The 26884-nt window shown below is 39.9% G+C and overlaps 1 protein-coding gene across 7 annotated transcripts in view; it reads left to right on the top strand.

Annotated features, from left to right (window-relative positions):
• The window catches only part of LOC148673703 (protein unc-13 homolog B-like), a 256318-nt gene that overhangs the window by 194022 nt on the left and 35412 nt on the right, over positions 1-26884 (top strand). For all 7 annotated transcript variants that reach the window (XM_088630487.1, XM_088630488.1, XM_088630490.1 and 4 more), the window contains 16 exons: positions 472-691; positions 2247-2474; positions 4852-4993; positions 6077-6246; positions 12117-12232; positions 13002-13165; positions 13672-13822; positions 15149-15217; positions 15856-15945; positions 16318-16452; positions 16580-16710; positions 17339-17424; positions 23252-23378; positions 23832-23928; positions 24122-24265; positions 26238-26315. In XM_088630487.1, the coding sequence (XP_088486613.1) occupies positions 472-691; positions 2247-2474; positions 4852-4993; positions 6077-6246; positions 12117-12232; positions 13002-13165; positions 13672-13822; positions 15149-15217; positions 15856-15945; positions 16318-16452; positions 16580-16710; positions 17339-17424; positions 23252-23378; positions 23832-23928; positions 24122-24265; positions 26238-26315 (2148 nt within the window). The remainder of the gene's footprint in view (positions 1-471; positions 692-2246; positions 2475-4851; positions 4994-6076; positions 6247-12116; positions 12233-13001; positions 13166-13671; positions 13823-15148; positions 15218-15855; positions 15946-16317; positions 16453-16579; positions 16711-17338; positions 17425-23251; positions 23379-23831; positions 23929-24121; positions 24266-26237; positions 26316-26884) is intronic.

A 26884-nucleotide genomic window follows, 5' to 3' on the forward strand; every position in this document is an offset into this window, starting at 1 on the left:
CAGTGAGGCTCCATGCCGCTGACCTTAGAGCAAGGCGACCTGTCAGAGGCCTTCTGCTCACACCTCCTAGACATCACACCCGACTGGCTTGGGCCAGACAGAGGCTGCGATGGACTCGTCAGCAGTGGCATCAGGTCCTCTTCCCAGATGAGTCACTCTTCAGCCTGTCCCACGCAGACAGGAGGACCAGAGTGAGCAGGAGGAGGTGTGGAGGAGGAGAATATTTGTATGGGTAATACTGGCCTCCAGGTCAGTTAATAAATTATTCTGCAACAAAAGCACTGATTATTTGGCCATAGAAGAAATTCATGGTGGTTTCCTGTAACAGGAATGTTTCACAAATCGAGAGGTACTTTTCCCAAGGTGGGCCTGGACACAGTACTGATTAATTGTGGCTCATGATCCGGGAATAAAAAATGAGCGAAACTCCTTGCTGAGTTTATGCCACTTTCTGGCTTTTCCCTCCTACAGAAGAACCACGTTTACAAGAAGACCCTGCAGGCTCTGATCTACCCCATCTCCTGCACCACGCCACACAACTTCGAGGTGTGGACGGCCACCACGCCCACCTACTGCTACGAGTGCGAGGGGCTGCTGTGGGGCATCGCGCGGCAGGGCATGCGCTGCACGGAGTGCGGGGTGAAGTGCCATGAGAAGTGCCAGGACCTGCTCAACGCCGACTGCCTGCAGCGTAAGTCCGGCCCCTGCTGTCTGGGGCGGTGGGCGCGCAGCCTTGTCAGGTCTCTGTCCGAGACCGCCTGAGCCGACCTGCCCGCAGCCGCCCGGACGGTCACGGCAGTTCGTCTCATGGTAGCTCTGTCGTTTCCACTAATTGTAGCCGAAGGCTCAAGTCCTCCCGTCTTCGTGTTGAGTGAAGGCATGTCTCTGCTTTTCCATGAAACACTTTGGGCATCCATGTGCTGTTTTCCTTTTGGGCTTTTGTGAGATAAAAAAGACTCTTGTTTTACAATAAATAAACCTCTGGTTCTAGAATCGTTTTTATGACTGTATTTTTAAAATAATTCCCTAAGTTTCCTAAAATACCAGCTGCAAAATCAAGCTGATTTTGTATTGGTTCTTATTTCTTTATGCTAAAAATATTTTGATGTCTAGTCAATCTTCATCAGAATAAAATATGACGTGTTGTTAATTGGCTTTCTGTATATACTGTATTAAAATAAGTGATCCTGAACAGAATAACCTTGATACAGTCATTCAGAGCATTCCTTGGTCAATATACAGTATGTATGCAGTCATGTTCTATATACATTTCTAATTTTTCTGCTAATCTGCTTTGTGCAAATGGATCAGTGGATTTTTACCAATCTGGTGCTATTCCATATTAGGATAGACATGATACCCTAATCAGTTTATTGAAGCTTAGTCTAGCAGTTCTTTGGCATCTAAAAATAGCCTTTATAAACTGGAAAAATTTATTTCTAATAGTTAAAAACAATGTAGGTTAAACTACCAATTCCACAGATTTTAAAACATGTTTAGTACATTTTCCTTTATTTAGTAAATTTGCACTTTGCAATATATGTTGGAGAATTGAATACTAAATCATTACAAAAGGTAAAATATTTTACTCAACATATCGTTGCCCAAAGTAACATCCAATAAAATCTCTTTCATTAGATTTTGTAATTGCTGAAAATTCTGATACTGTTATCCAGGGTCCTGTTCACAAATACTTCCAGCAATGTTTTTCACACTGTCCACTTCACCTACAGTATAGTATATTTATAGAGTTTCCACCTTGTCACAGGGTTTTCATTGGGAGGGTCCTACACATTTTGAAGGACATTATTAAGTTTAGGCAGTGCTAAAGAGACTGTGGATAAATTAGTGGAAAATAGAGACCAGGGAATGAGTTCCTGTGAAATGTCACTGTTTGTCCCATTTTTCAGTTCTAAAGAACTGGCCCCAAGAGTGCTCAGAGAGATTGTTTGATATACATCTATACTCCAGTAGAATTTCACAATACAGAGTATTGCAAGTCTATATTATTTTGTTTTCATTTAAAACTGTTTTTTAAAAAAGAAAATACAATTTGTCTCATGTGAATGGTCATAAAGGGCATCACTGAAAATAAATGTAGTTTAACCTTAATATTGCAAGCTTTATTTATTTAGCTACAGTAACCGGTCCCCAATTTTTTTTTTTATGAGGGGGGTAATATGTACTCCAGGGCATGTCCTAAAATCTAGCCTGTCTCCACCCCTCTGCCCGATCCCACTTGGCAGGAGCGGCGGAGAAAAGCTCGAAACACGGCGCCGAGGACCGCACCCAGAATATCATCATGGCCATGAAGGACCGCATGAAGATCCGCGAGCGCAACAAGCCCGAGATCTTCGATGTCATCCGGGATGTGTTCGCCATTAGCAAAGTGGCGCATGCCCAGCAAATGAAAACCATCAAGCAGAGCGTGCTCGACGGCACCTCCAAGTGGTCGGCCAAGATCACTATCACGGGTAAGACTGGTCAAAGACGCCCCCTTGTGGAGCAGGACAGGACCGACAGTAGTGGACCACTTTCTGCACCCTGCCGTTCTGTGCGTTGGTACCTCTGCTGGCTGTTGGACAGCCAGAATTTCTCTGTTTTGCATTTCTCTGGCTAGCCAACAATCCCGTCTTGCTGAGTTTTCAAGAAGACACCCTTTAATGAGTATACTTGTGCTTTTCATGGAGAAACTGACCTGAGTCGTATGCACATATAACTGGCAATCATATTACTCTTTCTGTCCTGTTCTTGGAATGAGATACAGCACAGATATCACTTCATTCATAATAATAATACATTGCTTTTTAGGGACACAGTTTTTTACTGGTAATGGGGACTCACCTCCATCACCACCAATGTGTAGCACCCATTTGGATGATGTGACAGCAGCCAAAGTGCATCAACACCCTCACCACACATCAACTTGTCAGTGTGGAGGAGAACAGAGGATAGGGTTATTATTATAATGGACGGTTTCAGGTGCTTCAATAATATTTAGTTATTTGCAGGCCAAATAGCACTGCTGCCTCATAGCTCTTGGGTCCTGGGTTCAAGTGGAGTATTCATCTTGTATGTGTCCTTCAGATTTTTCTCTGGGTGCTCATTTTTCTCCCCTCCTCCCAGAGGCATGCTGGGTAGGATGATTGACATCTCTAAATTGTCCCTGATCACGTGTCCTGCAATGGACTGGCATCCCATCTGGAATCACGTCTATGGTGTAATCCTGCCTTGCTCCCTGTTTTTCCTTAGTTTAGGATAGGCTCTGTGTTGCTGCTACCCTTGGCTTTCAGATACTGAATAGATGGAGGTATTGAAGTTTTTCTCTGTATATTTGCATTGATGTTTTCAAAGCTGTTCTTGATTCAAATTATCCACTAATACAGTACATTCTAAAGCCCAGAGAACCAAGTTTAATTTTGTCCATCTTTTTAATTACTGAAACTGAGAAAGAAGATGAAATCTTGGTGGGAAAAAACAGAAGAGACCATGACCCTTCAGGAACTGATCTTTAAAAGTGATATTTAAGAATGTTCAAAACTGAACATTTTTAATGAATACTTAAAACTGACCTAAGCTGTCCATTATGAATGCTTTGATCAGTTATGTACCAAATAGAAAATCTCTAAACTTTGTGTTGAATTGCTCAAGAAACACTGTGGTGATATTTTAAATATGTAGTTTATCTTCTGTTGACATCTCATTTAAATTGTGTGTATTCCAGAGATTTCAGAGTAAGCAAACACTGCATTTTTTGAAAGCTAACCATATGCCTGTTATGCCGTCTGTCACTGTAAACTGAAAGCATCATGAAGGAGTTGCTGAGAAACAGCTGGTATTGCAAACAGTGGTTACCTGCTCAAGAGTAACCCCAGGGCTGAAAAGATGTCTCTTTCTAACACGGACATGTGCTTATAGTAATTGCACCATAATGGAAATCTGTTCAATTAAATATGGGGTGGCATCATTTTTTCTTTAGAATTACTAAAGCAAAATACCTGACAATTCAATCTGTTCAGAGCACGTTTTGCTACGGTTTGTAAAATGCTAATTGGTCTCTGTGGAAGCCAGCCTTCAAAGTTTGATATTCATTGCTATGGAATATATATATCTATATACTGTATTTATGAATGAATGAAGTGCTTAGATCTTTCGGGACAAAGATATCTGGGTCATATAACAAATTCTCACAAAAAGCATACCATTTAAGCTGCTTGACATCGTTTTAATTCTCAGGATTTTATATTAAGTTAGGACATTATGTTTTTATCAGAAAAGCCTTCTTTCCTCAGTCACTCCCAGAATTGCCTACAGGGCGGAACTAAAAGGTCTTTGCTTTTATCTTTAGTATTGTAATTGGTTATTTTGTCAGATGACTGCATCATCATATAATCAGATATTCAAAAGAAGCTGGTTAATTATGAAATGGATTAAAGTATTTTTGGTCTCCAAAGCAGTCTATCATGGTGATTTGAATCATTTTTGCTTCCTTGAAAGGGATTTTATTTATATTTTATCAGAAAAATGCAGATGGTTAGTAAAATGAACCATCTTATGTATTTATACAGTAGTACACCGATACTGGTGTTAATATTCACAAAACCCTAAGACTATAAAAGCTTCACAGAGGGTCCATTTTTTTGTCAGGAATTACAGAGCATGCTAAAATAAATTAAATAAATATGCCATATTTTCATCCATAGCTTACAGACTGAAGATAAATTACTCCAGTGTCACAGAACACTTCTGCACTTTTTTACAGCATGGGGTTTGTGAAAACTGTCTTCCCTTTTCTGCTGCGATCAGTGCACTTGGAGACTCTGTTTTAGCCCTACTTTTGTCTGTCTGCAGTGGTGTGTGCCCAGGGCTTGCAAGCCAAGGACAAGACGGGCTCTAGTGATCCTTACGTCACTGTGCAGGTGGGAAAAACCAAGAAGAGAACCAAAACCATCTATGGCAACCTCAACCCCATCTGGGAGGAGAAGTTCCACTTGTGAGTCCTTTTTTTTTTCTTTTTATTTGGGGACTCTTTGAACGGTTACCTGATGTCTTTTCAGAAAAGGTCACTCCCCGTACCCAATGTAAGGTGTCACAGCTGGTGCCACTTCATTTGTGGGTGTATATTAGATATGTAGATTTTATTATTTGAGGAGAAAAAGCTCTTGCTGTGCTGCCAGTGTACTCCAGCATTATTATCTGGTCAAGGTACCATGCAGGGAGAAGCACAGACTGCACCTATTGCTTTGTCAAAATGCACACACCCTTTAAATATCCTTAAAAGTACTGCATATTCTGAAACAGTTGTGTGCACACCGTTTATTCAGATACACCCCACGAAGGCACAGTCGTCATGTCACAGAGGACACAAAGCTCACATTGCTGAGCTTGTCACCCAGAGTTCATACTGTATGCCTTCCAGGCACTGACAGGGCTGAGCCTGGAGACCAGCAAGGACTAGTGAATGTAAACAGGTTTTGTTGAGTTTCTAAATGTCTAAATACTGTCATTATTTTATTTCCAGCTACTACTTCTAAACAAATACACCTTATGGAAACTGTAATTAATTTCTCTCTCTCTCTGTATGGGAAAAGGTGTCAGCACAAATAATCAAATAATCATGATATTAACTGCCAGGACTGTTCGTGAGCTGTGCTGAAGGAGAACCCATTTCAAGCAAAAGCTTATTATACTCCTCTTAAATTGAAATTTTTAGTTTGTTTACAGCTTGAGGGAGAAACCAAGGTGAGGCAAGGAGATGCACAGCCTTTGTTTAGGAAAATCATTTAATCTCTGGCGTGGAATGAAAGGATTTACTTTGTTCTCATAATTGTAATGCTTAGAAAAAGGAAACAACAACAACTATCATTTTTCTCTATAATTAGGCCAGTGTTTCTGTATGCATGATAAAGAGATTGACATTTTTTAACTTAAGTCATGGAGTTACATGTACAGCTCCCACCCTTCCTCCTGCCAGTATAATAACGTTTGCTATCAGTGTTAGTGTTATGGTTTGCAGTAGCAGGAGTGGAGGGGTATTAGAGCCTTTGATGACATGCAGTGATGTCTCTCTTCATAGTGAGTGTCACAACTCATCAGACCGGATCAAGGTGAGGGTGTGGGATGAAGATGACGACATCAAATCCCGAGTGAAGCAGCGCCTAAAACGAGAGTCAGATGACTTCCTGGGCCAGACCATCATCGAAGTCCGCACGCTGAGCGGGGAGATGGATGTCTGGTACAATCTAGGTCAGCAGCCTTTCCACCTGGCATTGACTCCTGTTGTCTTGAAAATGCTTGTGCAATAGGCTGTGCCTTGCAAAACAGTTATGGCACTTTGAAGTAGCAATTATAGTAGTATTTATTGTATACTCAACCTCCTCCACACAGCAAAGCAAAAAAGAAAAAGAACAAAGTACTGTACATAGGCCGTTAATATGAAGGAAACATGGAAAAGTCGTCATTGCACAAGTATTCAAACCCGTTCCTGTGCTGAATCTAAATTAATTAAAATTACTTTAACGAGCCACACAAGTAGTTGAGTGTCCCCTGTCTGTGTGCAGTAAGAGTGCTTCACACGAATTCTGAATAAATACACTTGTATCTGTGAGGTCCCTCGGTCACCTAGTGAAATGCAAGCCAAGATTCAGCCATGAAGATCAACAAGCTGTTTGAAACAATTCAGGAATAAAGGAATGCCATCTAAACAATGGAAAGAGTTGCAGAGTTCAGTGGCTCGAATCAGAGAACGGTATCATTGTGCTTTCACAAAGGAGCATCATATATAACTGAGTAAAAACATCTCAATTCCAGCATGGTGTTTACAATAAGGGATATTGCAAACACGTGGAAATGTGATTTTGTGATCAAACGACAAAATTGGAACCTTTTGATGGAAATGACAATTCCCAAATAGTCTATCACTCAGTCAACACTATCCCAAACGTGGTGGGACAGTAGCAGCATTATGTTATAATTCAGCAGGAATAAAAAAAAAAAACATGTGAAGACTGATAGGAACAGATGGAGCAAAATAGTGGCAAATTTGAGAGAAACCTGCTTCAGGCCTAAAACTGGGAAAAAATAACCTTTCAGCAGGACACAGCTCAGGGCTACGGTGGAGTGCATTAAGAATAAGAAAGTAAATTCAAAGAAAACAAACTTCTTGAAGGCAGTGCTACTGTGGAGTTACAGCTTACAGCTGTTTTTTTTCTCAAAAGAAGAAATACTTAAAAGAATAAAGGCTACATCTAGAATAAGCACTAAAGCTAAAAATTAAAAATCATTTAAATTAAAAAAATTAAATGTCTATCCTGGTCCTAGAGAACCCTACAATATGTCTGCTGATTTTTGTCCCAAATAAGCCATTTCTCGGTCAGTGATCTTCTTATTTTTTTCAGCACTTGGTTCTTGGTTTAAACAATATTTATGCAGCTTGCTAACTAACACTTTCTGGCCTTATTTCTGGCTAGATAGCTCTTAATGAGTGATCAGTTGTTGATGAACAGACACAGGTGGCATGGACACTGTATCATGCACTCCCAATGTGAGTCAGACTTTCCTGCTGCTTATGTTCAATTGGTTATATTTCAGCCTGCACTCCAGGATAAAGTGCAGTCCTGAAACTCACTACCACAAGATCATACCAATTATAAATCGCATTGATCCTTTGAAAAGCTAAAGAGCTGAAAGCAAATTTAAAATGGCTTGAAAAAGAAAACAGTACAGTTGATTAAGGGCCTGGTCAGAACAAGCCCCAGTCACTAAAAAAAAACTGGAAGTAAGTGTTATGGAAACAATAAATAGCCATTGAGGTTTTCTACTCTGTGAGGGAGCAGTTCTAGAAAAAAAATATGAGGTTTTCATTGTTGTAATCTTGAAGGTTAGGTGGTACTAGTGCTCAAGTTGAAGATGTATGAGAAATAAAAATATATACTTTTAAAGGAATAACACCATTCCTTTCAGAAAAATGAATTAAGCATACCTTAGGAAAGGTATCTTGTACTGTAGGTGTTTGGTGTCTCTATATGATCATGACACTAGACCTAATGCTAACTTTGTAATATCTCTGCACTATCCACTTTTGACTTGGACTACCATGTTTTTTAAACACTTACTGTGCATGTCCTGAGAGATTGAGGTGAATAAGAATTCCAATGTACATGTACAGTATATATCTCCATAAACTCCTCTACCTCTAATGTTAACTGAAACAGAAGAAAAAAAAGGCTATGAACAACTTAAATGTTTTTGCCAACTGGAGTTTGCTCTCTATTTTGTAGTCCTACATTGAAAAAAGTTTTACAGCAGTGATGGGGAAGAGCCTCACCATAAATCACTCCTACATGTGGGAGAACGGAGGTTTTTATCAGTTGCAGACAGAGTTCGCCTTTCATTCAGACGTTAAAGCTGCATTTCCTTGATAGGTGGAATTCTGTTTAATTGCTGCCAGGAGACAGGGAGAAAGGGACTGGTAGCCTACTGTAGGTATACCTCTGTTCCTGAAAGCTTTTAAAAGTCCCATAGATATCTGACTGTCCTGAGATGAAAGGAGGGTAGTGGACCACAAATCCTATCCCCGTTATGACACATTAAGATGCAGGTGCCAAAGTCAATGGGGTTTCTTTCATAACCACAGTCAGCCTCAAGAGACATGGAAGGACAGGGGGTATCACTCATTATGCAGATATTGTAGAACAAATCCGCCATTATTTCATGATGCTTTATTTCATTAATGCTCCAAGAGGGCTTACAGCTCTCATAAACCATTAGAATGATCTAGTAATCTGTGAATCAGATTTTCACAGTTAATGTTGGATGGTATTTCTAACCTTAAATATAAAAATAGCCTTAGCATTGCAACTCAGTCCGTAGTGTACTCTACATCTTTCCGTGGAATGAATAGCTACTGTACATCCTCTGTGCAGTGTTTTCTGTTGTCTGTTGAACTTATTCATCTTCCCAGCAGTCTCTTCAGGTCTTGTCCCTTTTAAACGAAAGCGTATTGGTTGTTCTGAGATCACTGTCCTTCCTCGTCCTCTCTATCTTTCCCTTTCTCCTTGCCTCGCTCTCCACGTTTTTTTTTTCTTGCTGGTTGCTGTCGTTCATTGGCCCTTGGGCTCCTGGAATGAGATTTTCTCTTTAGTTTCACCCTTTAGTTTCACAGAAGAAAAGAAGCCTTTAGATTAATTTATTTTGAATTGTTTCTCTGAACAGTAAAATCCTTGTGGGAAATGTATTTGATAAAGTATGTGCCCTCCTTGATCTGTACCCTTTAAAGATCAATTTTAGAATGATTAGTTTTACAATTCTGGAGATGTTGTTTGAAATATAATGACTTTATAAGGCCATGGATGTAAAGTGAATATTTGTTTTATTTTTAAATGAATAAAGGCAGGTATTAGGATATGGTTTTCTTTGAGCTTACCATCTAGATCAAATGCTTAGCCAGACCAAATGGCAGTGGGATTTGTTTGATTTGTTAAGTGTTAACTTAAATGATAAAATAAATAAAATAAACTTAAAAACATTTAGGCTGCCAGCACATTTAAGTAACTGTGAAATCAGTCTAGGCCACTTTTTTTTTCTTCTTATGATGTACAGTTCTCCGGCAGAACATACTGTATGTTCTACTAGCTTGTCCATGCCATGAACCGAAGGCCGAAGCCTGACTGACCGGGCTTCCCAGTTGGCTGTGGCTGTTCGCCCTTGGAGCCCATTACACTACTTGAATTCTCAAGAAGGCTTTGGGGGCCTTGAGTTCTCCAGTGAAGGGTGGAGATGGAGGTCAGCCTTCTCTTGTAACGGAATTCACTGCCTTGTGACTTGAGGCAGGCGAAAAGAAATGCCCTGGGCAGGGGAGGAGCTGCATTCACTACATAGTCAGCAGCACTGCTAGTACAGTTTTAATATTCAGAGAGGTACTGTATTACCTGTATTACCTGGCACTAACTCTGTAATGTAATCAGATTGACAATGTGTCACTTTTCATAATGAAATCATGTGTTCTTCGATCTGTTTATTATATGCCCATTTAACATGCATTTTAACCACCACCTTTGAAAAATCATTTTCACAACACAAATTATAGGATTGGGAAACAGAAATTTCACTCTTATAAACATGTAATGGCACCTGTCTTCCTACAGTAAGTCATGCCATCATTCACATTAGGCTATAAACAAAGATAAACCCTGCTGTGTGAATAATCCCAGTATGAGGATGAAGAGGCAGAAGGAAGACAAACGCATATTGAACTGGAGTAATGTCTTTGACACTTTCCCAAGAAAGATTCTTTTTTCTTCTTATGTACATTAAAAAAGCTGAAGATGAATGGGTTCCAGATCCAGGATTGTACCGTAGCTATCTCAACTCTGATTTCTGTAGTGTTAAGCTTACTAACTAAGAGTATGTTACTCTTCCCTGGATAGAAAACTGGTCTATTGCTGGCATTACGCTCCAGCAATGCTGGACCCTGCTGATACAGGAATGGAGCAACTGGGGCAAAGTACCTCACCAAGAATACAACAGCCGTGTCTGCAGCAGGGATTAAAAATAGATCTGCAGTCCCAAATTCTGAGACCAGTTATTAATTCTTGGTAACAAAATAAAGTAATTGATGGTCTAGAAAAAATGTTCAGATTCCAAATTAAGCACAAAATCCTGAATTTTGTGAAAATACTGTATAGTCGCCAAATTGTCACAAACTCCTGACACAGGCGAGAGTTTGCAAGAATTGTGATGTGAAGTGGCCCTTCCTGCTCACTAGTCACTGTCATGGCTAATGTACGAGCAAGTCAGTACAGGTTGTGCAGCAGGCATTTCACCGCAGAAATGTCCCGATGTGATCTGCATCCAGGGTTAACAAGTAAGTAGTGTTCGTCGGCAAGACCGTCTCGGAAGTCGAGAGCAATATTTCTGTTGGATTATTCAGAAACCTGCTTGTTTACAATGAAATAGGGCCGCTTCACATTACCGGAAGTTTGGTTGACATGTTCTGAATCTCAGAATGTGGTGCTGCGCATGCATGGAAATTTAGCCGATTTTGTGATGTAAATTGAAAGTTTTACACGTTACTGTCTACATGCACTCATCACTGCCCATTCTTTCTAACCCCAAAATATAAAAATAGTGTTTCAGTTCCCTTTTAAACCCACAGACTGTCAATCATTGCTGTGCTGGCCCCTAACTGTTAAACTGCAATTAAAAACATTCATTGTTTTGTAGGAAACTTGAGGTGTCTTTGAACAATGTAGCAGCATATCCCTAGAGAGCTTCATGGAGAGCAAAAGACTTATTAATATATCACATTATTTTATGTGCATCTAAAAGATTTCAAATGTATGATCGGAGGTATTGTAATTCCTCTTGCTAAGTGTGCTTAATTAGCTTTATTTCTCCTGCCAACACGTCTGACCAAAATTTATTTTGAAATAGCTGTCTCTTTTCAGTGCCAGTTTCACTCCTCTCAGGATTTGCCTTTTGTAACGGTTAACCGTGTCTGAATAAAAAATCAGCTCCTCTACTAGCACATCCAAGTTTCCATAACATTTCTGAACATAAGACTGCATGGAGGAACTGATTTGTGGTAGAGCAGAACCAGCAGGGTCTCAGGAGAGCCCTTGGGGGCATGAATTATGTAAAACAATGTTATTTTATTTTAATAGACCTTTATGCCAACTGGGATTATATATCTATCTCAGTGGCCGCTGAAACTGCCACAGAAGCTGGATTGATTTTTTGCAGATTCCAGTTTCTCTGGTAAAATCCAAAAACTAAAACAAAAAACTGCAAAAAAAAGTATAAACTTTCACCTGGCTGAACAGCATTTCCAGGCCTTATAACATGACCCTTTGCTAAAAAGAGTTTAAAAAAGTTTCTTAACCTTAACTTTGTTGAACAAAAATAAACTGTTTAGAAGAAGGTATCATATTTAAGCATAGATTGATCAAGTACCATGGCTTTTGGTATGGCTTTGTACAGTATACATTTTAGCATTCATTTTTTAAAATACTCTCAGTATTTGTTGAACTGCTGGTTAATATTGATGAAAAAAACAAAGTGGAAAAACAGGTTGAGGGAATGGAAAAATGACCGCAAGGGTTGGATTGTCTCCACAGAGAAGAGGACGGACAAGTCTGCAGTATCTGGGGCGATCAGGCTGCAAATCAGCGTGGAGATCAAAGGAGAGGAGAAGGTGGCACCTTACCACGTCCAGTATACCTGTCTCCATGAGGTACAGTACAGTACAGGCGTCCTCTCTGCCTGCTGCCCTTTCAATGTATTAATGCTCTCCTGGGAGGCTAGGGTTTGCGGGAACTGTACAGTAGCTGTGAGGAGCTTGTTTGAAACAGTAATGCAAGAAGGAAAATTATATCTATCCCTTTTGTGTTTGAATTTTCCTAGTATAAAACCCCAAGCATGATCCATTTTTCCTGAAGTTTTGGTGCGTGAAAAGAGTTTAAGAACTTTGTTTGCTTTATGTTTTTTTATTAAACTAACGTCTTAGGTTTATTGACGAGATAACTCAGGGCTTCAGTGTCCGTTGTAAACTCAGCATTGCATTTTATAAAATGCTAATTTAAAAAAAATAAATGAAAATGCTATCATCTTATGCACCTTATGCAGGTTTGGCTGACTATTCTGCTTTGTACTGTTGTTTTCATTTGTATTTTATAAGACAACATAAAAATGGCTCTTTAGGCAAAATCCTTTATCAATCTGGTTACCTATAACATCAAGAGGAGGCTGCACTTGTATTGTACCATCTTTATCACATTGTTAACTTGGGTAATTCTGAGAAGTATTCTACAACTGTAAAATGATAACAGGTCACATGGTTCTTTCTTATGTTTCTGTTGTTTATCTGCATTGGGAGGCATCCCAGCATGCATTGCTTGGGAAACGCCTGAGCCAAACTACAAGATAAAGCGCAAGCTCATTATTGAAGGAAAATAGTCTGTTCATGGGCAACTTTGATCGGAACTGTGTCTTCTGTACTTCAGAACCTCTTCCATCACATGACGGATGTACAGGGTGGGGGAGTGGTCAAAATTCCTGATGCCAAAGGAGATGATGCCTGGAAGGTCTACTTTGATGAGGTGGCCCAGGAAATTGTGGATGAGTTTGCAATGCGCTATGGGATAGAGTCCATCTACCAAGCAATGACGTGAGTATGAGCTTTATTTTGAATCATGTCCCATGCAGGTGTAGAACAGGACTTAATGCATTTTTATACAAAAATTCGTATTCTATATTCTGATCGCTTGCAGATTAGAATGGCATATGTTTAGCAATAATATTATTTATGGTACCTGAAAGTTTCAGGTTGTTGCACAAAGCTAAGGTATGTGTATACGTGATCTGACAACTGGAATCAATTTCCAGTCGTTAAACTCTGTTTATTTTCAAATGTTGTATTTGCCAAGAGCACAGGTAATATTATTTTAAAATTCATTGCTTTTTTGCCCCGTTGAATGTTGTCATAATAGACTTTTAACACTGAGTCAAAAAGAGAAGTACATATTTTCTAAAACACTATTAAATATACGGAATAAGATTCCCTGTCTTGGCTGCTGTAGTAAAATATCCATTTCACCCCAAGTGACAGGATCTTTTATCATAAGAATGACTCGTACTGACTGATGGGTTGACCTTCTCCCTCGATTTCCACAGCCACTTTGCCTGTCTCTCCTCCAAGTACATGTGTCCAGGTGTGCCAGCTGTGATGAGCACACTTCTTGCCAACATCAACGCCTACTATGCCCACACGACTGCCTCCACCAACGTGTCTGCCTCCGACCGCTTCGCTGCTTCCAACTTTGGGGTACGCTCGTGTTCGAGCAGGCTCTGTGTGCGTGCACCCGGGCCTGCATGCTTGCGAGAGCCTGCCCCTTCAGTCCGGGTTTCTCTCCACTCTCCACGCTTGACGTCTTTTCAGACACTGCTGCTAACTTTGTCGTGATGGGCTCCAGCTATTCACACCCCGACCAGCAGGCCAACCAATACCCCAGCAGATCTGAAAAACATATACTGATGTTAAGAGCTAGTTCATTCTGTTGGTCAGAAAAAAAGGTTCCGGAAATGCGTTAAATTATTGGAAGTGCCACAGGTTTCTAGAAAAGTATTAATTGGAATTAAGTATGAATCAACCGCTATACAAGATCAAGTCATAACAGTCTTTACCTGATTTGATAGTTAATAAGTAGCACCATGTTTTTTTAGTTTATTGCCTATTCTCACATCTCTCTAGTGATAAAGTGGTTATTGACAATAATAAAGTTGAGATTTTTAGTTATGGATTTTCACACTAATGGAGCCCGTGATTAAGTACTCATTTTTAAAGTAAACCATTTTAAAGGCCCTTTTTATGTCAACAATATTTCTTCATTAAGGGTAAATGCTCTCCATTTTTTTAAAAAGGTTTGTAGTGACAGCTCCATATACCAAAGGCTAGACTGAGAATACCATGGGCTGCAGTGATTAATTTCACTCTGGAGAGGATGCAGCAGAAGGGGCTGCTGTGTCATTTAATTGATCATCGCTTCAAATTGTCACTTGAACTTTTTTTTCCTCTCCTGCAATCCATAATATTTATTTTCCTAGTTTGCATTAAGTGGCTCTTAACATTAAGTACATACTGTATCACAGTTTGGCACACTTTGGATAGCCAATATATCTTGCATCTACTGTATGCATGTTTTTGTCCAGATACTTTTTACATTTATGATGAGATCAAATCAAATCACTGTGTGTAAAATCATCTGTATTCCAGTTTGAGTACAGCAACAAAAGTTAATCACTGATAGAAAGCAGGGACTTGTAGGTGGCTGAACGTGTGTCTTGTACCTTTAACATTCTATAGTACAACGCTACATGTGTGTCAGTCTTTTGACTGTGTGCATTCATAATGCAGTGAAACTGCTTTTAAACAGATCCCTTGAATGTGCATGTGTGTGTTGTGCATGTAGGAAGTCTTCATCAACTTATTGATGAACCTTTCTCTCTGTCCTATGCCCCTTCTCCAAAACCTTACCATCCAACCTTATTAATTACACATGGTTGCAAGGCATTCTGTCACAGCAATCCTTTTATTTCCAAGAATGGTGCTTTTCTGTTTTTGCTTTGATTATTATTTGTCTTCCTCAAACAGAAAGAGCGGTTTGTTAAGCTCTTGGATCAACTTCACAATTCCCTTCGGATCGACCTCTCAATGTACCGGGTAAGTCAGATAGGATAAATAGAGTTCCGACTCACAGATATTGTACTAAAAACTTCCTTGAATTAGTAGGATATATTAAGTCAGAGTGTTACACCATACAGTAACTGTTATGTCAAACCATTAAACCACATAAGGTAAAGTCCATGTGTTACCATGTGTTACTTTGATCAAAAGAGTTTGTCACTGCACAAGTGTGGGAGTAGGGTATAAGAACCGTATAGTACAGTAAGTGTTGTAAGTGACTAATGTTAAGTCACAAGGCAGCAGACCAGCATAATGTTAAAACCTGGGGTTGAAGAGCAAGCTGTTCATCAAAAGCCAGAGAGCAGTCCCAACAGGGCTCCCTAGATCTATCCACTGCTCATAATGACTAGGCTCATATGCTAAATGCTGGTCTGTTGTTTCCCTTTCAGTGGGAGTGTTCAGTGTGTTTGGCAGACTTGTTACTGTACTGTGGTATTTATTTTACACGGTGTTAAGAAATTCAATCTGACAACATTTCATCATTCAAAGACAAGTTATTTCTTACTGTAACTTTTTTTTTATCATTACAAAAATGTGATATTGAGTTCCATTTGCAGACTTGGGAATTTTGTTGTGGTGTTTTGACACCACTTTATTTGATTTTTCTCCCACAGAACAATTTCCCTGCCAGCAGTAAAGAGCGATTACAAGACCTGAAATCCACTGTAGATCTTCTCACCAGCATTACCTTCTTCAGAATGAAGGTAACATGTCTCCTATGTAGCCATTCTGTTTAGCCACCTTCAACTGACTATGCAAGTCCTTCGCTCTCTGAAACTGCTGTTTGGTTAGCAATAGATCCAGCCTCTCCTTGTTTCTCTGCCTGCAGTAACCTGTCCATTCTTCTGTGCCTTCCTGCCTCCAGACTGGAGGAAATTCAGTTTCCACCAGTATAATCAGAATTTCACTGCAGGGCTTAGTCTGCCCCGGAATTGAGAAGAGTACAGGCCACCCAAGGACTTGGCACAAAGTGCAAAAAGATAAGACTTGGAGTGCAAACTGTCACTGCAACACAAAGCTGCACACGTTTGGCTCAAAGTTGCGAATGATGTATTCTCGTTGTCCTGTGTGAACAGGTACAGGAGCTGCAGAGTCCACCCAGGGCCAGCCAGGTGGTGAGAGACTGTGTGAAGGCCTGTCTTAACTCCACCTATGAGTACATCTTCAACAACTGCCAGGACCTCTACAGCCGCGAGTATCAGACTGACCCTGTGAGTCAGCGGGGCCTGGGGACAGACTGGGACACACACATTCTTTAGTGGGCCCTCTAGTTTCACCTTCAGAGTCCCACTCAAAGTCTGACCCCACTCTTTTTGTGTTTGTGTGTCCTTTTGACAGAACAAACAGGAGGTGCCCACAGACGAACAGGGCCCCAGCATCAAGAACCTGGACTTCTGGCCCAAACTCATTACCCTCATCGTGTCCATCATTGAGGAGGACAAGAACTCCTACACACCTGTCCTCAATCAGTCAGTATATGTTAACAAACACACAGTGAGAACTGCCAGAGAAAACAACTTGTAGTCTCCCAGTTAGTACGTACAGTGCAGTTGCAGACACTAGGAGAACAAGGACAATAGACCTTGCTATTGGCCAAAGAGAATACATGTTGTCTGGCAGTGATTTGTAGAAGATGTGACTGATTTAAAAGGACTGAGAACAGTTAATAAGTACCTTCGCAGAAAGAAGCTAGCATGAGTTTCTCCAGAAAGTAAATGTCAACAGAAGCTATGTACTTGTTTAGCGCACCTTGATATCTGTGGTCCTAAAGACCCAATGAATTGCAAATCTTTACAGTATGTTTGTTTTCATGTGCAAAATGAATATCTTTTTAAACTGAAGTACATAGCCCACCAGGGAATGTGCTATGTACAGTACTGTATGTGCTCACTTGGACAAGGGTGCCTGTGCCCCAGTAGCAGAGTAGGTCTTCTCTGTCCTGCCTCTCTCTTTCTCTCACTTTTTTCTCTGCCCCTCTCCCTTTGATAAAGTTTACTCATCTCTGTCTGTTTTACCAGCTCTCCCCCCACCCCTCCTTCTCTCCTTTGAACCATCTCTTTTCTCTGACTCTCTGCGTCTCTCTTTCTGTCTATGCAGGTTCCCTCAGGAGCTCAGTGTGGGCAAGGTGAGCGCAGAGGTGATGTGGTCTCTCTTTGCCTTGGACATGAAGTATGCTATGGAAGGTAGGTGTGCCAGCAGAGTCATATTCCTCCCCCTGCAAGAAAACCCACAGTCATGCACATTTAAGAACTTCAGGCTGGCACCACACTCTGCAGTGTGGCTCCTGAAAGGATGAGAACAAATACACAGCTAACTTTGTGTAAATTATTAAAGAGATTATGCTGATGTAGTTTTGACACTTTTCTACTCAGAATGCTATGGTTTGGGATTTAGCTTGTTGTCAAGAGTCCTGACCAACTTATCTCACCGCACCCACAGCGAGGTGCTGTCAACTGTCCACCTCCACTTGGCAGATCCAAGTCAGCTAGCGACACGACCCAGGCTTGAACCAATGACCACAGACCTCAATCTGCACTGTAGGCAAGGGTCTTTACATGATGAGTCGCTCATCATGACTCATAGGGCTAAAGTAATATACCCTATGTCTCCCAGTACATATTCACTGGTAAAGTCTCATTAAGAATATTGTGTTAAAGAAGAGATGTCACTTCTCTAGTATCCAAAAGGAGCAGCTGGATACATTCCAAGGCTTAAGAGACTGTCCTAGACTGACCGGCTGAGGGAACTGAACAGAGACGACTACGGGGGTACTTGATACAATGTGTTAAAAATCCTCAGATTTTGAAAATTGTCAGACTCAACCCTGCACCTTTCTTCAGAAGAGTAGATTTAAAACTGAAAACAGATGGAACAATCTGCCCAGACATGTCATTGAAGCCGATACCCTTTAGTCTTTCAAGCAGCAACAGGATTGGTTTGCTACCAAATGGGTGAGATAGGATGAATGCTCTCCTCTCAAACTTCATGTTCTTACATCAGCCATAAACACAGGATGAACATGATGGCCTAACTAAAATCTGAAATGTGTAGATTCAGGCCTTCCTTTATCAACGATGTTCCACATTATGAGTAATGGTGCCCTTTTGCCACATTTTTAAAACTTTCTTTTTAGTTTTTCTTCTTTCAGTGTCTTTTCATTTGTTAATGCAAAAATCATTTTTACCCTTGGTTTTACTGGGTCAACTGACTGTGCTTGTTTCTCTTTGTTTTTACAACTGCTATGAGAATTACACATGCTGTTGTGCAGTGCTTTTTTTGGCAAGCGTTTCTAAATAAAATGTATTTTTATTATTACATTTTTAAATTAAACTGTTCTTCAATGCATTTGCGGGATCAGAGCAACCTTTGAGATTCCTATTCTACGCCTGTGGTCTGCTTTGCAACCGTTACTCCATACAGTAGGCTTTATTCGTGCTCAGCTTCTGTTATCACAGATGCGAAGAAAAAAGCACAAATCCTGGGGGTGTGCTGGAGAGCTTTCCAGGTAAAGTCGGGATTGTGTTTGAAAATTGGAAAATCTCCGGTGCATCAGGGAGCTGGTTTGATCACTCCATCACCGCTGTCGGCTGTGTCTGTGGCAGCTTGCTCAGCGCTCTCTGGGTCATCCATCATGCCCTGTTTTCACTCCTGTCTGTCGCCTCATGTTTTATTTTTCAGTTCTGGATAAAATCAGTTCTTGTCACTGGCTTAGTGGTAAGGGTGTTTGTTGAAGAATAGAGCTACCTTTAGTGGAGTAGACCTATGTTTCTATAGAATAGCTTGACTAGAGCCCCTAAAAAGTATTACTCTAGTATTTCAGATTGATGTATTAGGTTATTAGATTAAGGGTACATGGTGGAGAACGAAATTCAGGCCAGAGAGACAGCTGTGAAAAAAACAAAACACATGGTTTTATTATTATTATTATTATTATTATTATTATTATTATTATTATTATTATTATTATTATTATTTTAATAATAGCTCTAACTGAAATATAAATGAGGAAAGCTTAAAAAATAAGGCTATTTTTAGTTCTATAATTTCTGTTGGGCGATGTTGGTTATGAGAAATTGAATCTTACAGATAAACGTCTTCAATCACTAGAAATTAAATATACGTAAATAATGAAATAACAGATATCTGCTGTATTACACATGTGAGAAGAAACCAAATGAGCTATTCTGCAGCAGGAGTAAAGGGCTCAGTTAATTTATTGTTCACAGCAGGCTCCTACAGCGTCTCAACCACGTACCATGTTGTGAGGCAGGAGTGTCCTTCTACTAGAAAACTATAATTGCAGTGAAATCTGCAGGCACAAGTGGTAACTGAATAGTAGAATCTGTAGATAATGTTAGTTCGCTAGTCATGATAGAAGGTAGTATCGAAATACTGCTGTTGCACTTTACTCATTTTCCTCGCATTTTCATAGTTTTCTTGCCTCTTTTTGCAATTATCATTGTGTTTCTTTCCTGCTGTCTGCCAACCCCTCTCTTCTGGCTGTTCACATTTCCATTCCAGCTCCTGCAGTATTCCGCGTCCGCAAAGTCCACTTCTATGGCGGTAAGAGGCACTAACCATCCAATCACACTACTCCCATTGGTCCAGGTCCCCACTGACCACTCCCCTTTGCTCTCAGTCATGACATCACACATGATCCCTCAGCAGACTCTTGTCCTTGTACTTCAGACATCCAAGGCAAGATCTGCCAGGTAGCCCGCTAGAAGTCCATCAGCCAAGCTTGAGCAGATTGAGTGTCTTTTCATGATGGACACCATCTCAAAAAGCGCACTCTAACGAGTCATGTGTATCTGTAAATGGTGGCTTAAAAGTTCTAAAGTAAAATAATCAGTAGCAAGGTTAAGCAAATAGTAATTTTATTTCAGAAGATTTTGCTATCTGTGAAGCACTGTCTCTTGACAAACATTTCATATACTCTTGACTTAAGCATTATGCTTAAGATCTCTGAATTCTGATATTTTACTCCAGCCAAATCACAAGAAACACCACTTTTTTGGAAGGCCACAGGTAAAATACAAGAGACCATTTCTTGTTTACGGGGGCAAATGACTTTTTTATTTTTTATTTTTGCCGAGACCCTTGTTTCTTGTGAAAAGATTTACTGACGGGGAAAGGTGAACAGGGTCTGAGGTATCTCCACAGAGAACAGTAAGATCTGCTGAATGTGGTGTATTTGAATACCCTATTCATATTTTGGCTTATACTCTTTTTCATGATTGATCTTTACACCAATGCATTCTGAAGTATCCTGTCATTAGAAACTGGAGACAATAAAACCCTAAAGTTTAGAAAGTTTGGGTACTCTACTTGAAAAAAAGAACATGAATCCCCAAGCTATGTCAGTTTTTTTTAATATACTTACCCACCTTCATAACTATTTTCTAACAGGTTAATGCAGTGGATGCAATTCACTGTAGGCTTTTAATAATGCCTTCCATGTTTGAATTGTGTATCACAAAGAATGTCCTCTTACAATGAGATTTGTAGATTTGTCTGTTCCCACTAGTAGATTGACCAGAAAATCGGCTTGTTGTTCTGATGAGAGCATTACAAATACAAATAGCTATTTCCAGAGATTGAGTTTATCCTCGTTCCCCAGTTGATTTGTCCGTGAAAAACACACTTTTGTCATTTGTATATTGGATATGGTGTTTTGGGAATGTGGACAACAAGGATAATGATGTCACGGCAGGCTCTTCTGTAACTCTTTAAGCCAATGTCATATGAGAAGGTGTCACGTTAGATAAGAGATACAGTACGTCTGGAGAGTGTGGCCCTTCTATCGTGCCACACTGGGAGATTTCTGTTGTAAAAGCTGCTGACAGGCATGCGAAACCCCTCGGAGCCTTGATGTCTTCAGCTTTAAGAGTTTGGCTTGGGCTAAGGCGTTACAAATGATGCTGCGACGCAGGCGAATGGGATAAGTTTGAAAGGCCTCTCGTTGGGAGCAGAATTTGCAGCACATCTACAAGAAAGGAACAGGCAGCTTTCTGCGGCACTGGCCAGGCATCTGTCTTCTTTCTTTCTTTCTGTTTATCTTTCCCTGCCTGTCACTTGCTACTCGCTCCTTCTCGCCTCATCCTCTGCTCACTGATGTGGGTTATTAAAAGCAGCAGCTCCTGGCTCTTCTCTCCCACTTCCAGCACAGCGCTGGCTGCCTTGGCAACTCTTTCACAAAATAATCAGAAAATCCAGCAACAGGGAGATCTGAGTAACTGGTATTTTTCCGGTTGGTAATTCAGAGATTTTTCTGAAGACGTGAAATGTCATGGAATACACTTTTAGCTGTATGGGATTGTGAAGTTATTTATTTTTTTCTCATTGCATTTACATTTGATAAAATAAATTACCTTCTTTATGAGCTGATGCATTAACTCTTTGCTTTCTTAATAAAATATACATCCGAATGGTTGTACTATGAATATATTGCATATATAGTTTATTAAAATCATTAATGTAATCTAGCAATCCCTCTCTGGTTTTCTTGACTTTATTTTTCTTTTTTACTGTATTTCTTAGGCTTGCCATCATGGTGAGGTGTTTTAACACCCTTGTAGAGCTTCAGTAAATAGATACTGGAACCAGTTCAATCAGTTCCCTTGCAAATAGAAAGTTATCTTCTATTCTACAGTATATGCAAACAATTCAAGCAATAACATACAATTGGGGTGGTAATAAGCAAGACCACTGTGAATGAAACCCTCTGGTATCTGCTAAAGACCAGCCCAGTTAAACACCCAAGAAGAGGGCAAATGTTTAATGGAGAATTCTAACCTGAACTATGTTGAAACTGTTTTAACTCTTTTTTTATTGATGTATCTTTACATTGAAAATCATTTTTTAAAGTTTATTTTAAAACCAAAGACAAAAACCTGGTCAGCAAAGAATGGTTTAATGCCAACATTTTTTCCATGAGGACAGTACATCTAAACCTGCTGGTGGAAGCTTATCACTGAACACACATCTGTGAGCTCTTCCAGTAAATGATACTGCTCTCATGTTCAGCACAGCTCATGGCCAGAGGACATCCATATTGGATTTTCTGGAATTAAAATAAATCCCTGTATTTGTAATCAAACCAGCTAGAAAAACACAATGTGCAAATGTCTGTATTTGTACTATTGTTGGCTATGCTAATCTCCCCACTGCCTCCTGTTAAAAGAGTGGGCAGTGCTTGGCACAGCTTTGGAAGGAACTGCTGTTCCACTACAGACACTGCCTTGTGTTCTGAGCTGATAGGTCATATTTATTGTAACCCAGATCCTCTGGGTCACTAAGGTGCGTGCAACAATTTTGACTGGCTGAATTCCTCCGTCACAAAGACTAAAAGACCTGTTCAGAGGGTTTCTGCTTGATGTGCTGAAAAAATACTCTCCACATGTTTCGATTCCTGCTTTATTCTTTGGTGTGAATCATTTCTGTTCCTTTCTTTGTCTTATTTGGTCTCATTAAAAAGTCCTTGTACTGCTTATTAAGTAGACCGTCATCCTAATCGGGTCAGTATACAGAAGGGTAATTTTACAACTTTTGTTTTCTTTACTACATTCCTAAAATCACAAAAGCATCAGTTTTGCACTTGAAGACAGTCGTAGCCGGTCAAATCGTGGGTTATTTTAATCCCATTGAAGATTTAATTTTTGGAGTCGCTCTCTGGTAGAATAAAACACAGAAGGCTAGCGTTTCCCGCGCTAGTGGTTTCCTTGGAAGGCCCTGGCTTTTCTGCTTTCTAATCTTTCTATTTTCATATTTGTATAAGAATATTTGCTATACATTGGGAGATTTAGAAAGTGTAACCTACAAGCAGATTTTATGTTCCCCCCGGGAATGCCTTCCCATAATCGGTACAAGTGTACAAGTGTACGCACTGTATGAGGTGGCACAGACAGCACCCGGGCCTCTCTTTCCCATTGAAACAGGTTCATCAGAGAGCAGCTGTGCTGTGCATGTCCGCTCATGTTCACGTCTCTTCATGGTGTTTTTTTTTCCCAGAGCACGAGAAGCAACGCCTGTGTAAGAGTGCTGATTACATGAACCTGCATTTCAAGGTGAAGTGGCTATACAATGAATACGTCAAGGAGCTGCCTGCCCTTAAGGGCAGCGTACCAGAGTATCCGGCGTGAGTAGCTCTCCTCCAGTGTCTTGCTGTAGTTGTCCCTAAAAGAAAACATTCTCCACTGTAGCACCAGTAATGGACAGAAAATACCTGCTTTACCCTCGCATTGTTTAGCAGTTCCATTGGATGACCTTATGTGTTACTATAAAACTTTCTTTGTAGTAGCCTGTCCCCTGGATTGCCTGTGAAAAAATATTTGGGCAATTTGTTACTGGTAGATTTGTACATTAAAGTACTGTATGTGCCTTTGGAAGGATGACAAAACCTCTCCTTGTGTGTGTATGTGTGTTCATTTTAATCAATCCAATGTGAACAGGATGTCTCCGGTAGCATGTAGGTGTGAGTGGAGCTACAGAACTGTTGGCATCTGTCTCACTTTGTCAGCCTGTCTGTGCCTGTCTGTACCTGTTCATAGTCTCTGCTTCTTTGTTGACTGAGTGTCCCCCCGATCTGCAGGTGGTTCGAGCAGTTTGTATTGCAGTGGCTGGATGAGAATGAGGAGGTATCTCTGGAGTTCCTGCATGGTGCCCTGGAGAGGGACAAGAAGGATGGCGTGAGTTTAACAATTGGTTATTTTATTAAACAGAAGAATCTCATTTTAATAGCGCGATCACTTCTTTGTGGTTGTCCTTTTTTACATGCATTTTTTACTTGGCTGAAATACCTTTTACCGTATCTGGCCATGACTGAGGTAAAACAAATCCCTCATGCTCTGTGCTGCACTGACCCCGCCCTGCCTCTCTCAGTTCCAGCAGACCTCCGAACATGCTCTGTTCTCCTGCTCAGTGGTGGATGTGTTCACCCAGCTCAACCAGAGCTTTGAGATCATCAAGAAACTGGAGTGCCCTGATCCTACCATTGTGGGCCATTACAACAGACGCTTCGCCAAGGTGTGTGGGTGTATTTCATGCAACAGCCCTGTCCAGAAGCACCCTTATATTAAATGAAGACAGCACTATCAGTTGTTGTTGTTTTAATTTTACTTTGCATTATAAGTGGTGGATGTAACTTTATATCTGAATATACAGTATCGTTATCCTAACATACCTGTATGATATAAAATCTGCCCTGTTTTACTCACTTGAGTTACCTACCCAGGGTAATGAATAGATTTCCATCGTAGTTCAGGAATTCTGTGGCTAGTTTGCTAAATGAAAATTCTCTGCATGACCTCTTAATCCCCATCCTCTGGGACATGTTATTTGAGAAGGACTTACAGTAGAAACATTTTATTTTTGCTCTTTCACAGTACCTTAAAAAAATCACAAATTAGAATTCCAAACAAGCAAAACTTAAATTCAAATGCGTGTCCAAACGTATTCTCCACTTCACAGTCCATCGCAGGAGATCATTATGCAGTGGTACAGGGCTTGTGCTGTGATGTTATTACCACACAGTATACACTATAAATTCTTGCTTTTTGTATGGTTCAGCTTGACTTGGTTCTTTAATCTGCCCTATTACATAAGCTTTAAGAGAAATAATTTGGAAAGTCACAGAGATGATAAAAGGGAAATATTCTGAGAGAGCAAATTAGCATGGCCTCATGCTGTGAGAGAACTGGCCCAGCATTACAACACTGCTAGTGATTTCAACCACTTTCTTACTCCATACTACTGTATACCTACCCATAGTCACAATATGTAGCTGTCGAAATAACAGCACTAGAGAAATTAGCCCTGGAAGGGAGGTTTATACAGTATAGTTCAAAATCAGTAAAATCAATAATAAAAACTGGTCTTCTCTGCTTCTCCATATCCCTGAGGTCATACCACTCTATGCAGTAATTAGTGTTAAAAAACATCGAATTTTTCATCAAAAGACAAATTTCGAAACTTAGCCATATGAAATATTAATTTGTCAGAGATAGTCATCATATTTATTTTCAGCGGTTAAGAGCCAGGCATAAAGCAGAGATCAGGATTGTGAGGTAATGTGGTCTGTTGGTGACATTTAATCATTCACATTCACATTTAATCATTTCACACTGCGATTAATGGTAGGATCTGAAGTTGAAGAGGATGTAACAGATTGAAAAAGCTACTTATTTTTTTTGTCCAACCTTACTGCAACTTTTAGTTTTATTTTAGAGACCTCTTTCTGTACTGTACTGTACCCAGTGTACTGTGACATCAAAAAACAATAATTTTGGAAATAATACGGACTTTATCATCTGATTTACAAAGGTTTTACAAAGGTTTCAGGTTGTATTGCAGGTATTTATTTGTCATCGTGAATTATGGTGATGTCAATATCGCAGTCCATCCATAACTCCCAGCCTTAAATAATGCTGCTTGTTGTAATTCTCAGCATTTAAAGGTTTGGAGTTTTAAATTATGGGTGTACTTTCTGTTGACCTCCATCAAGATAAACAAATAATTGGTTGGATTTGAGAGGAAGATATTCTCTTACATCCTATAAATACTGTGTGGCTGTTTGTAGTTTATATATCCAGAAGCATTTTGTGATTTGTCCTTGAGGAACTTTGAATCACAGAGCTGTGATTGTTTTCTTGTCTTTTTGATCTTAGGTGTGCTTAAAATGAAATTATTCTGGCTCTTCACTCAGCATAGCCTTTATTCTTCTTGTAGATATGTGAGGCAGCACCCAAACATACATGAAAAAGCATAAATCCAGGAGATTTTAGGTATTCCAAAGGGATTCTCTCCCCAGAAGAGGAAACCATTCATCTGTGGACCGAGAGATTAGTTACTAAACTGTTTGAAGTGATAACCTCTTCCTTGCTTAGGTCTAGTGGTGACACTTATGTTTAAAGATATAGTAGTTAGTAGAAAATACATTTTTTGTTTGGTTTTTAAGGCACGTGCCTACCTACGGACAATGATTTGTTTTTATCAACAGACCATCGCTAAAGTGTTGATGCAGTATGCTGATATTGTGACCAAAAGCTTCCAGTCCTACTGTTTCAAGGAGAAAATAGTAAGTGCATTGGCATGAAGTGATTATATCTGTGCCTTTTAACCAATTTCCCAATATAAATGTCTAGTGACTTCATGGGTAGAGAGTCTGATAAAGACAAACAAATATAGCAGGTACTGTAGCATGTGTAATTTTATTGAAGTAGGAACCTGAAAACCCTTTGATTCACATAAGAAGAAATAACAGATCCGCTTATAATCCTTATTAAAGATATATCTAAATTACAAGCAACAATAATATGAGAAATTAGCTTTTTTTTGTGCTGTTTGCTAGTAGCTTATTAATATTATTGATTCACATTCCCACTATCCCATTCCCAGAGAATCAACCTTCACAAAATGGAGCAAACACCTCCAGCTTTTCATTTAATGATGTGCTTTCTGTCCTCAGTGCTGAATCTGACAGTTTTGTACCCACTGGTTATGCATGGTGTGTGTAATTCTAAATGATCATTTTGTAAATCCCACTCTTCTGAGTTTGAAAGCTTCAGTCAGCGCTCTTTGATGTTTCGGATCCATCAAACCATCATTTCTGGACGGAGGGAAATGTCTGCAGGTTGCTGCTTAAGT

This window comes from Lepisosteus platostomus, chromosome 4 (assembly GCF_059453375.1).
Source record: "Lepisosteus platostomus isolate fLepPlt1 chromosome 4, fLepPlt1.hap1, whole genome shotgun sequence".
Taxonomy (NCBI): Eukaryota; Metazoa; Chordata; class Actinopteri; order Semionotiformes; family Lepisosteidae; genus Lepisosteus; species Lepisosteus platostomus.